The following is a 13,382-nucleotide window of genomic DNA, read 5'->3' as shown; positions in this document are numbered from 1 at the left end:
GTGCAGGGGTGCCTTGGGACGCCTGTAAGTCTTACCCGCTCTGGTCGTGATCCTCTTCAGAGGCTGCAGGCGTCGTCTGGAGGCTTGAGGTAGGTCAGCGGTCGCCGGATCTCCGGTCAGGACCGCTGGGGTGACCACCTCGTGGTGTTTTTCCACTTGAGCTCGGGCCGGGTTCGGCGGGTGCAGAGTGGGCTGGATTCGCGGTGAAGCTGCAGTTTGAACAAGTCCGGTGTTCACGGGAGTGAATATGCTACTTACCAGTATGCATCTGTTCTTGGCATGTAGGGCTGCTGACATTCATATCTGTGCATAGATCGCCGCCTAGTGTTGGGTCCGGATGTTTGCACGTTGTTGTCCTGGAAGAGTCTTCGAAGTATCCTGAGATAGGTGACTCCTCCCCTGGACCACAGTGCGCATGGGCATCCTCTCCATCCCCAGATTGTTTTTCGCCATTGTGGCAGTGATGGAGTAGATACAGGAAGTGATGACTATGCTATACAGTAATTCTGAGAGCTGCAGCTGCTACAGGCGCCGGGGAGGAGGGTGGGCGATATGAATGTCAGCAGCCCTACATGCCAAGAACAGATGCATACTGGTAAGTAGCATATTCAGTTCGAGGCATGTGGGCTGCTGAATTCATATCTGTGCATAGAATACATAGCAGTACCTCCTATTAGCGGCGGCTACCAGTGCCAGCTGCAGCAGTCTGAAAGAGGGTTTTGAGAACAGCCTGTCCTACAGCTGCCTGCTGTTTTGAGAGTACATCTACACAGTAGTGTTTGGTAAATGTATGTATAGTGGACCATGTGGCTGCTCTACATATTTCCTGTAAAGGAATGTTTCCCAGGAAAGCCATGGATGCCCCTAACTTACGTGTTGAGTGGGCTCGTGGGGGAATCGTTAATGTGCGTTTAGACTTTTGATAGCAAATTTGAATACATTTAACGATCCATCTGGCTATACCTGCTTTGGAAATGGCGTTGCCTTTGTGTTGTGGAGAAAAGGCAACGAAAAGTTGTTTTGTCTTCCTAAAGTGTTTAGTTCTATCAATATAGTACATGAGGGCCCTCTTTACATCTAGTGTATGGAGCATTCTTTCAGCGACATTTTGTGGATTCTGAAAGAAAACAGGCAGTTCAATAGTTTGATTTATGTGGAACTGCGATATTACTTTAGGCAGGAATTTGGGGTTGGTACGAAGTACGACCCTGTTTGCGTGAACCTGTATGAATGGCTCTTGAATGGTTAGTGCCTGGAGTTCACTAACTCTTCTTAACAAAGTGATTGCGACTGGGAAAGCTACTTTCCAGGTGAGGAATTGAATCTCACATGAGTGGAGAGGTTCGAAGGGTGGACCCATTAGTCTGGTGAGGACCAAGTTGAGGTTCCACACTGGTGCTGGCGGGTGTCTTGGGGGAATTACTCGTTTGAGTCCCTCCAAGAAGGCTTTGATGGCAGGCACTCTGAATAGAGAGAGGTGCAGCCTGTTCTGCAGATAGGCTGATATTGCGGTTAAATGGATGCGTATTGAGGTGTATGCCAGATTGCATCGGTATAGGTGTAAGAGGTAACAGATAATGTTTTGAATGGATGCGTCTAGCGGGTTGATGTCATTGTGGGTGCAGTAAATGACAAACCTCTTCCATTTAGCTGCATAGCAAGCTCTGGTAGTGGGTCTCCTGGCCTCCTTGATGATCTTCATACAGTCAGGTGGCAGGTTTAGGTAGCCGAACTCTAAGACTTCAGGAGCCAGATTGCCAGGTTCAGCTGTTGCGGATCTGGGTGCTGAATTTCGCCATGGCTCTGCGTTAGGAGTGCAGGTTTTATCCGCAGCCGTTGATGCGGCACCACGGAAAGTTCCAGAAAGGTGGTGTACCATGGCTGGCGCGCCCATGTTGGAGCAACTAGGATGAGCGTCAGTGAGTGCTGTCGCAGTTTGCGTGCCACCAGCGGTATTAACGGCGCTGGGGGAAAAGCGTACGCAAATCTGCCAGACCAGTTCATCCATATCGCATTGCCCTGCGATTGTGGGTGTGGGAACCTGGCGCAAAGCATTGGCATTTTGCGTTTTCGTTTGTGGCGAATAGGTCTATCTCTGGATGACCCCACTGTTGGAAGTACGGTTGGAGTACTGATGGGTGCAGCTCCCACTCGTGCATCTGGTGGCTGTGTCTGCTGAGCAGATCCGCCATCTGGTTGTCTTTGCCCGGGAGGTGTTCCGCCATGAGGAATATGTTCCTTTGAAAGGCCCACTTCCACATGCTCTGAGCCAGATGAGACAACTGTGGAGAGTGTGTTCCTCCCTGCTTTTGTATGTAGTACATGGCAGTCATGTTGTCCGTCCGGATCAACACGACTTTGTTGCACAAGTGTACTTTGAATGCCTTCATTGCCAAGAAGATTGCCATCAGTTCCAGAAGGTTGATGTGCATCTTCCTTTGCTGTGTTGTCCATAGTCCCTGCACTGTGTAATTGAGTACATGAGCTCCCCATCCCTGGAGAGACGCGTCCGCCGTCAGTATTATTTGTGGAACAGGCTCCTGGAACGGTCGGCCCTTGCAAAGGTTTTGTGGATTCCACCAATGCAGAGAGTTGTATGCCCGACCGCTCACCAACACTAGGTCTTTTAATTGCCCGTGAGCCTGATTCCATTGACGTGCTAAGCACTCCTGAAGCGGGCGCATATGTAGTCTCGCGTGCGGGACTATGAAAATGCAGGAGGCCATCATGCCTATCAACTGCATGAACACTCTCGCAGGAAGGGAGTGTTGTGGTTTGAACTTGGAGATCAGCAGTTGCATGCTGTTGATCCTCACTAAATTTGGCTGAGCTGTGGCTGCCAGAGTGTCTACGGTCGCGCCCAGGTACTGTTGTACGTGTGCGGGTTGTAGATGTGATTTTGGGTAATTTAGTGAGAATCCCAGACTGTGAAGGAGGTGAATGGTGAGGGACATGTGGCTGGCACATTGCTGGGCTGACTTTGCCTGAACAAGCCAGTCATCCAGGTAAGGGTAGACGTGAACGTGTCGTCGCCGTAGATGTGCAGCCACTGTAGCTAGGCACTTGGTAAAAACCCTGGGTGCTGTTGTCACGCCGAAGGGGAGGACTTTGAATTGATAGTGCTGTCCCTGTATAGTGAATCTGAGATATTTCCTGTGTGATGGGTGGATGGGTATGTGGAAGTACGCATCTTTGAGGTCTAGTGTGGCGAGGAAGTCTCCCTGTCTGAGCAGCGGGAGAACCTGCTGTAGGGTGAGCATATGAAAATGCTCTGACAGAATGTAGTGGTTCTGGGGTCTGAGGTCTAGTATAGGTCTGAGCGACCCGTCCTTTTTTGGGATTAGGAAGTACAGGGAGTACACCCCTGTCCCCTGCTGGTTGACGGGCACAACCTCTATTGCACCTTTCTGCAGCATACTTAGCACTTCGTTTTGCAATAATGCTAAGTGCTCTGCGGACATAGGAAGGTGTTTTGGCGGTATTGTGGGTGGAGTGGAGGATAATTCGAGACAGTAACCGTCCTGGATAATATCCCTGACCCACCTGTCCGTGGTGATGGCTTTCCACGTGGACAGGAACCGCTGGAGTCTCCCCCCGACAGGTGTTATGTGGTCGGGGGGAAGGGAGAGTGCGTCACTGTTTGTTCTTGGGTGAGGACCTGGTGTTGCCGTAACCGCGTCCTCTGCCCTTGGTGCTGGAGCCTCGATATCCACCTCTGTTGGTTTTATCGTAGGTGCTCTGTGTGCCCCCTTTATTGTATGGCTGCTGTGACCCCTGTCCTCTAGCTGCTCTCGTATTCCCGGGGCGACGAAAGGAGCCACTACGAAATGTCTGCGTTTGCAGCGCCCCCATTGACTTTGCAGTGTCAGTGTCCTTTTTTATCTTTTCTAAGGTGGTGTCAACTTCTGGTCCAAATAAGTAGTCGGGGTTGACTGGCTGATTCAGGATGTTGTTTTGAATCTCTGGTTTGAATCCGGAGATTCGTAACCAAGCGTGGCGGCGTAACATGACGCTGGTGTTTATCGCCCTCGCGGCTGTGTCGGCAGCATCTAACACGCACTTAATGGATGCGTTTGTAAGAAGTTGTCCCTCTCTGACGAGGAGCTCCGCTGCCTCTTTGTATTCGTCTGGCAGATGTTGGAGTAGTGACTCTAGCGTGTCGTAGTGTGAACGATCGTAGCGAGCCAGGAGGGCCTGTGTATTGGCAATGCGCCAGATGTTTGCTGCTTGAGCTGCAATTCTCTTGCCCGAGGTCTCCAGCACTTTGGACTCCTTGTCTGGGGGAGGAGCATCACCTGTTGTTTGCAAGTGTGCTCGTTTGCGAGCGTTAGCAACCACCATGGAGTCCAGAGGTAACTGACCTCTAATGTACATAGGGTCCCCGGGCGCAGGCTTGTATTTTTTTTTCAATCCTGGGGTTCAGCACCCGTGCCCTGGTTGTTTCCTTGAAAATGTCCTTTGCTGGCTTGAGGACACCTTTCAACATGGACAAAGTCTTGACAGTCCTCTCAGAGGAGGCGAAAGTGTCCACCAGGAAGTCGTCCTCAACTGTATCAGAGTGGAGTTGCACTCCATGATTGGCTGCAGCACGTTCTATGAGGGCATTGAAGGCAGCAGTGTCCTCTGTGGGAGATGTTTTTGCGCCGTAAAGCTGCGTGTCCTGGGTATCTGTTGCGGTACCCAGGTCTGCAGGGTCATCCCAAGCTTGATCTGGGTCCTGCTGCTCCTCAGGATCTATATCCCTAGGGTAGGTGGTATCATCACCTATGTAATCCTCCATTGCGTCCGTGTCGGAGGGTGTTGGAGAAAAGGACTGGGGATCCGGATAGGAGGTGTGCAGGCATTCTGTAAGAGTCCAAGGCCCGCTCTGGCGTGGCTTTCCGTTTTCGGAGCATGAGTCTGCCGGTGTCGGCGTCCATGAATTGGGACGGTGAAGGCTCAGTAGGAGAGTGTCCAGTAGATGGGGACCTCGTCTGGCGGACACGTGTTCGGATCTCGAACATCTTCGGTGCCGTGGACGGCGGCAAACCAAAAGTGATGTTGGCTGGTGACGGAGGTGCCTTTGGAGCCTTTTTCGGGTCGGGGCCCGACGTGGACTGGAGGGCTGCCCGTTCTTTGATGCGTTGCAATGACGCTGCAACTTGTCGCACCGAGAACGCCGAAGGTTCTTTGGTGCCGAGTGGTTCCGTAGAGGTAGGCGTTGACTGCTTCGGAGCCACAGGCTCATCGAGTCGAGGAGAGGTAGTAGCGGTCGACGGAGTCTATGACCTGACCCGTGTCGCTGCCTTGGAAGTGGACTCCGATGTAGCGGCCATCTTAACTTTGGTAGTCGGGGCCGACTGCTTCGGTGCCGGGGGCCGAGGCGCTTTTGTGGGACCGACGGCCCTCTTTTTTGGGTCGGTTCCGACATCCGCTGCAGCGAGTTCGGCGCCGAAATCCCGTTTAGTGCGTTCGGAGCCGATTGACTGTGCTGGCGTCGAAGGAGTGGAGGTCTTCGAGGGCTTCGAGCCGACCACTGCCAGTTTCACTTTCAGTTTCTGAGGAACCGGTGCGACGATTGGTTTCGGTTTCGTTGAAGGGAAACCAGTCTTCTTCGGTATTAATGGCTCTTGCTGGATGTTCGAGGCCGGGCCTGAAGGCGGGGCCGAGGAACTTTTGGATTGATCTCGGGTAAGGCCCGGAGGCGATCCCTTGACCGGAGCCGTAGAATGATGCCCTTTGATAGCCTCAGTTTCCGACGGGTAGGCCCTGCTCTTCACCAGAGCTATCTTCTTCGGCCCCAAAGGCGTCATCGTAGTCCCCTACCTCGTCGTCGGCTTCTTCCCTGTGAAAAAGCGCTTCATCGGCGTCTTCCGATTGGGAATCGTGTTCGGAAGCGGGGCTGGAGTTTATTTCTTCCACGCTTTCAACATCTTCGTCCTCGGTGCTGAAGATGTTGGCCGGGGCCGGTGCCGATTGCTGCGCTTCTAATCTCGCTGCCCGTCGATTCCGGAGAGACTTCTTGGAAAGGAATCGGGCACAGGCCATACATGTCGATTCGTCGTGATCCGGCGAGAGGCATTTGTTGCACACCGGGTGGACGTCGATGTGTGTATATTTGGCGTGGCATAAAGGACACCGCTTGAATGGGGTCCTCGATTCCATCGTCGATGTAATGTCGATGGTTGGATGAAACTGATCCGAAAAACTGGAAGAAGTTTCTAAACTAAGTAAGAAAGCTGTCGACACCGAGCGGGAACAGTATCGACGAAAGCTAAAGGCTTTTTGGCCTTAAACGAAATTTTTCCTAACTTGAGCTAAGATAAGCACATCCGAACCCAATGGCGGAAAAAAACAATCTGGGGATGGAGAGGATACCCATGCGCACTGTGGTCCAGGGGAGGAGTCACCTATCTCAGGATACTTCGAAGACTCTTCCAGGACAACAACGTGCAAACATACGGACCCAACACTAGGCGGCGATCTATGCACAGATATGAATTCAGCAGCCCACATGCCTCGAACATTCACGTTTTGTAGTGAAGGCAGGCAGGTCATACGGGGTTTTTGAGGTTGCTGGCTGCAGGACACACCGGGATTTCGCAAGAGCAGGTTCGAGGGGAGACAGACCTGTAGGGCTGTGGCCAAGTCAGTGGGCGTAGTCCTCTTGTTAGCTCAGCACGGCTCTTCAGGCCTTATCTTCTTTTCTTGATCTTATGAAGCAAGGTTCAGGGTGCCCCCTAAATACTAAATTTAGGGGCGTTACAGGTAGGTAAAGGGCAGGGACCAATGGGTCCCTTCCCTGGGGTGGGTACACCCCCTATTTTGCCACTCTCCAGTGGACGGGGGCAGGAGCCTGTACCTGGTTGGCTGGGACGCCCCTCCTCAAGATGGCGGGGACTCTAGGTTGTGCTTCACCTCGCCTCCCCCACCTGAGGGGTGGAGTTGGCAGAGGTGGGCATTCCTCTATTCCTCACATGTTTTTCCCGCCGGTTCTCCCGCCCAAAGTGGGGGGTAGAACCAGTGGGGACCAGTTGCCGAAAGCAGCAAATGGTCTGGAGAGGCTCACTAAAGGCGACATGCCTTTGAAGCTTCTCCTTCGTGAACCCTGCCCATCCTGGGATAGGAGGCTTGGCACCTCGTCCCAGGATGAGCATGGTTTCAGGCTCTCGAGAGCAGCTGGCTCTCGAACCAGGGTTCCAGAAACATGTCTGGTGGTGGCAGTCTAAGCAGCCACTCAGTCAGGTCACTAGAAGTTGGTCGAATTTCAGGGGGGAATTTCTAAGATGCCCTCTGTTGTGAATTTTTCATTGAATCCTACACTGGCATTAGTGCGGGTTTAACATGCTGAGAAGGTTGATACCAAACTTACCAGTCTTCAGTGTAGCCATCATGGTGCTTTGGAGTTCGTAATGACAAACTCCCAGCACCATATACGCTTAATGGCAGCAATGCACTAACAGTGCCCAGGAATGGACTCGGGCACTGTAAGGGTACAGGGCTCATGCACCTGTACCCTCACCACTGGCATATGGCACCCATGACTGATGTATGCCAGGGCAGTGGTTTGTGGGCATGGCACACAGGGATGAGTGCCATGTCGACTCTTCGCTTTGTTCTGCACTGTAAGAAACTGGCTCTATAAATACTGCACCAAAGTGAGGTACAGTGTGTATAGAGTCCAAAGGCCTCCAGAGGTTTGGCAGAGGTTAAAGTTAGATAGAACCTTACTCTCTAAAGTGGTTGCTTGGTCGAGCAGTAAGGCATTATCAGAGGACAGTGTTAAGCATTTGATGTACCCACTCAGTCAGCAAATGAATTCACACACTTAAGTACTGAACTCTAGGCCAATTGTTTTGGTATAAAAAATATATTCTTGTTTTATTTATAGAACCAAGCAAGCCTGGTACAGGTAAGCATAAACATACTTTTCAGTAGTAAACTACTTGTATGAACACAGTTCAAAATTGCAGTGTAACTTGTACTGGTTTTGGTTACAATTTAAGTAAGCAGCTTGCAACACATTGCAGGTAGTACATTCGAATGAATGGGCTTTTTAAGTAAAATGCAGTTAATTACTTTTCAGATTACTTTTACTAACACAGGGCTGGATCCTAGATTCAGCCCTGGGACATTTCCTGAAAACAGGTGAGTAAATGCGTCTTAGTTAGAGGTACGATTTTTAAAGAATATTATTGCATTTCAAAAGTTGACACTTGGAAACTTTTTCACATAGAATCACCAATGTTATCCTATGGGAGAAAATTCACTTAGCAGGTAAGTTATGTAACAATACTTTTTCTTACTCGCTGGATACCTAAATTCAGCACTGGGACATTTCCTGAAAACAGTTGAAAAAATGCGTTTTGGTTATTCAGGAATATTTGTAGTTTTCAAAAGTCGACACTTAGAAACGTTTTGGGAGAAAAAGTGTCAATGTTATTCTATAAGGAAAAAGAGGTTATCGGTGTCCAGGTAGGTAATAGGTCTTTGGAGTTAGAGTCCTGGGGTTAGACTCAGGGGTCTACCAGAGTCAGTGATGCACTGTTGTTGCACACTCAGCGGCACTCGGGCGGCCAGGTGCAGAGTGTTGAGGCCCAATGTTATCCTACGGAGGATAAGGGGGCTCCAGTTGGTGGCTGCTGGCAAGCAGGCCACGGGGTTGTGGGAGCAAAGCTCCTAGGGTTAAGCTCAGGGCAAGTTGGGGACCAAGTTAGCACCAAAGGGGCACCCTCAGCGGCACTAGGGCGGTCAGGTGCAGGGTGCTGTTTTGAGGTTGGGTGCCCTGTTGATTTCAATGGAGATTCTCCGGGACAAAGAAACACTGCAGGCTCGGAGACTAGGATCTTCCAGGAGTGACCATCACTTCGAGGGGTAAGTAGGGATGTAGAGGGTTGGTTAGGCACCGCTGGGTTGGGCACACAAGGCCGTGGGGCGAAGGGTGCAGGGGTGCCTTGGGACGTCGGATTTTCTTACCGCTCTGGTCGGGGGGGGGGGGGGGGTCCTCTGGATTGAGGCTGCAGGCGTCGTCAGGAGGTTTGAGGCAGGTCAGGGTTCGCCGGATCTTGGGTCAGGCTCGCCGGGGAGACCTCCTCGTGGTATTTGCTCACTCAAGCTCGGGACGGATTCGGGGGTGCAGAGTGTGCGGGATTCGCGGTTCCTGGCTGGCACCAGAAGCTGCAGTTCAAACATGTCCGGTGTTCACGGGAAAAACAGCTTGGAAAGTGAAGGCAGGCAGGTCCTTCGGGGTTTTTGAGGTTGCTGTCCGCTGGACACGCCGGGTTGTTGCAGGAGCAGGTTTGAGGGGAGACAGGCCTGTAGGGCTGTGGCCAAGTCAGTGGGCGCCGCCCTACTGTTAGCTGTGCACGGCTTCTCGTCCTCCTTCTTCTCTTCTTTTTCTTGTGGTTGCTGGATCTGAGGTTAGAAGGTTCAGGGTGCCCCTAAATACTACATTTAGGGGCATTACAGGTAGGTTAAGGGCAGGGACCAATAGATCCCTTCCCTGGGGTGGATACACCCCCTATTCTGCCACTCACCAATGGGAGGGGGACAGGAGCCAGTCCCTGGTTGGCTGGGTACCCCCATCCTCAAGATGGCGGGGACTCAAGGTTGTACCTCGCCTCCCCCACCCTAGGGGTTGAGTTGGCAGAGGGGGGCACACCTCTCTTACTCACTTTGTTTTTCTCGACGGGTCTCCTGCCCAAAGTGGGGGGCAGAACCAGTGGGGACCAGCTGCTGAAAGCAGCAAATGGCCTGGAGAGGCTCACAAAGACAGCATGCCTTTGAAGCTTTTCCTTTGTAAACCCTGCTCATCCTGGGGTAAAAGGCTTGGCACCTCGTCCCAGGATGTGCATTGTTTCAGGCCCCCGAGAGACATTAAGGTCTCGACCCAGGGGTCCAGAAACATGTCTGGTGGTGGCAGCCTAGGCAGCCACTCAGTCAGGTCACTGGGAGTTGGTAGAGTTTCAGGGGGCATCTCTAAGATGCCTTCTGTCATGCATTTTACATTAAATTCCACACTGGCATCAGTGTGGGTTTAATGTGCTGAGAAGTTTGATACCAAACTTCTCAGTCTTCAATGTAGCCAGTATGGTGCTGTGGAGTTCGTAATGACAAGCTCCCAGTAACATATACGCTTAATGGAAGCACTGCACTTACAATGTCTAAGAATGGACGTAGACACTGTAGGGGCACAAGGCTCATACACCTGTACCCTCACCACTGGCATAGGGCACCCAGCTACAGGGGTGACTGATCTATGCCAGGGCAGTGGGTTGTAGGCATGGCACATAGGGATGTGTGCCATGTCGACTCTTCCCTTTGTTCTGCGCCAAAACACGCAGCCTGCAAAGGCAGTGTGTGTATAAAGGTACAGGGCCTCTATGGGCGGGACAATAAGTGCTGCAGCCCTTAGAGGTCTTCCCTGGTCACAGTGCCCTGGGTACCTGTGGTACCATTTACCAGGGGCTGACCTGTGGCCAGAGATGCCAATTGGGTTAGTTTTGGGGAAAGAACACGGGCCATGGGAACCTGATTGACAGGGACCCAGGGCACATCAAATAAAAGTGCAGCAGTAGTCTGGCAAACATTGGGGGAGGGGTTACTGCAACAGAAACCCACTTTCCTACAAATGGCATCAGTGCACAGTCGCACAACGCTACCTACTGGCTGAAGAGGTACTGTAAAAAGTTTCTGGATCCAGTCCGATGCCCGGGGAATATTCAAAAGGTGAGGAATCTGCAGCTGTGAGTCACTATCAGAAAAACAGTATGTGAACAAATAGTTTTGGGCATTATAGACCTTAAGACAAAGCTCAAATATTCAATCGCACCAGACAACACTCATACTTTCATTCTTCCGAAGAAAATACAAGGAGCACTACTGTGTGGAGTAATATTGATAGCATTATAGTTTTACCAAGGTAAGAAAAACACAGTGGTAGGAATCACTTTGTAAAAAAACATGTGATTATTAGCAGATCATAATACAGATAATGCCCAAATGCCGTTTATGTACAGTGTAAAGAGAATATAAAAACATCATATGCTGTACTAAAGCATAGAGGTTTATTTAGTATTGACAGTACCTGTCCTTGGAAAGCATCAATGATGAACTGAAGTGCCTGTGGCTGGACACATTCAATGCATTTTTGAACAACATGGTTCCCGTTTTGATCTTTCACACACTTGAGAACATGTCCGTCGAGCTCTTTCACCATTTCGCTCTATGAAAAAAGAAAAACAAATGTAATTAATCAAAATGTTCAAATGAGGATAAAGAAGGAATACGGAAAACAATTCCCTATACAAAACATCTGATGTGCAAAATGTTACCAAATGCAAATTAATCTATGAAACCTTGGTTTCTGCCACCTACTAATTGAATCTAATACATTAAAACAAGGAACAGAATATTGTGTGTAAAAACTCTCAACAACATGACGTATGCCATAAAGTTCCACAGTCTTTGAGAAGGATTAGCAGCAACTTAAACTATCACAAAAATATGGAAAATAATTAAGGGTGGCGGAACTCGTGCAGTTTTACTCCGTGGACTTACACTTAATACCTGCGAGATTTCACAGAGTACCGTAAGCGGCAGAGTTGTGGTACATCATGCTTCGAACACTGAATTAAGTGTCAGGAGCTTGTTCCCTGCTGTAAAATCAACACAAACTGCACCATGAAGAGTGCCAGCGGGCACTGCTTCTTTCTGCAGCTCGAGTAGATTTTCTACTCGAACAGCAGCTTTCCCAACGCCAGAGGTGGCCACCTGCCGCAACTGGCCGCATTGAGAAATCTCGCAGGGAAGTGGTCTAGCCCTTGCAGTTTTTGCTCATGCTCGCCAACTTACCAGTGTTGGCGAGCCGTGCGCGAGAAAAAACTTAGCCACGCAGCTGAGTTTTTCAGAAACTCAGTGCGGAATGGGCGAAACTTTACGAACTACGCCGGCGGAGCGCAGTTTATCTTCCACCCCATAAAAATAACAGCATGCCAACTTCTTTTCTTACATTTGACCAATACATTGTTTTTAAGCGAACAGGTACAACCGAAAGCAGCTTTGCAGCTAAGGCACATCCACTCTCAAGATTGCACTAAATGAAAGATGATCTGAAAAGTTTATAAGAGAATGCTGGGGAGCAAGTGCAAGCATGCTTTTCTTGGTGTTAATATGTGACATTATAGTTTCCATGTAAGTCTGGCTGAGCTGGCAGAACCGTGACACCTGTGTGTGTAGCTACAGATTAATTTAGAAGCGTAAACAAAGGCTAGAAGTAAAAGTTACTTACCTGCGGTAATTTTCCTGGCGATTCCTCACTGGTAGACTAATTCTTAGGTGTTACACAAGATCTGGAAACTTCAAAAGCCACATAGTGCCCATCTCAGTACAACAACATCCATTCTCTTTTTTCCACGCCTTCAACAAAGATCTAGAGTTCACTCTCTCAAGAGTTGTGAGTCTTCTCACAGAAATTGCAGTACTAGGTCTCCTCCCAAGAGATCAGGATTGAAGCCCTGTAGGGATTGTGAGGGACAGACACCCATAACTGATACCCGTCCACCTGCTCCTGGTGCCTCAGTTAAGACCACAACCCTCGGTGGTGTGACACCTCCCGGGGGATTGCATCTGAAGGCCATAGAGAAGCGTGAAGTCAAGCTGTTCATGGCCTTGGCCAGAGACTAGAATCACAGCTAACATTGCTCCAAGTCACCGTCATTACGGTAAGAATAGAAAGTACAAAAAAATATATGAAGCAATTCAAAGGTAATTCAACTCAATGTCCCCCAGCTCACACAGAATCGTCGTCCTTGGAGCCGGAGCAGACTGTAATAGGGCCAGTTAACCCCATTCTAAGTGGCCCTGTTCAGTGGCTCCAATGGACCCGGTCTTGTAGGCACTTCGTCCTCCACATGAATCATCTTTGAACTTCACGGATCCTTCGATCTAAGTTATGCTGCCATCGACTTTGACGCTAGGTTCTGACCCGGCAGCATTTCTTAATGTCATGTATTCAATCTTCGCCAAAGCATCAGTGCCATCCGGCACACCTTTAGGTCCAATGACGTCGTACAACTTTCAACTGTGTATGCTGCCGCTGGCTCCGACACCGTTTGGCCCCATCCCATTTGGACCTATACCAGCTTGTCCTTCCTTTTATCTGATTCACAGGTTTACCACAACACATCCACCTGCTACATGGTGGGCTTTGCTGCCACAGAAGCCACCACAACCTCTGCCTCACGTGCCGATCCCTGATATTGCGCCTCAGAACAAGTCACACAGGGAAGTACAAAGGTTGCTGGAGGAAGAAGCTTATAGAAATAGGAACAAAAACCTAATCGGATCCGATTCACACCCTTTGACTTTACATGCCTTGGGTGGTGATGATGGCAATGAACTGG

The 13,382-nt window shown here is 50.1% G+C and overlaps 1 protein-coding gene across 2 annotated transcripts in view; it reads right to left on the bottom strand.

Annotated features, from left to right (window-relative positions):
- Positions 1-13,382, bottom strand: part of PUM2 (pumilio RNA binding family member 2) — an 886,789-nt gene that overhangs the window by 260,728 nt on the left and 612,679 nt on the right. For both annotated transcript variants that reach the window (XM_085610624.1, XM_085610625.1), the window contains exon 17: positions 11,066-11,203. In XM_085610624.1, the coding sequence (XP_085466750.1) occupies positions 11,066-11,203 (138 nt within the window). The remainder of the gene's footprint in view (positions 1-11,065; positions 11,204-13,382) is intronic.

The sequence above is a fragment of the Triturus cristatus genome, chromosome 6 (assembly GCF_964204655.1).
Source record: "Triturus cristatus chromosome 6, aTriCri1.1, whole genome shotgun sequence".
NCBI lineage: Eukaryota > Metazoa > Chordata > Amphibia > Caudata > Salamandridae > Triturus > Triturus cristatus.
Note: the sequence above shows the minus strand (reverse complement) of the source record. Positions and strands in the feature narration are given on the sequence as shown.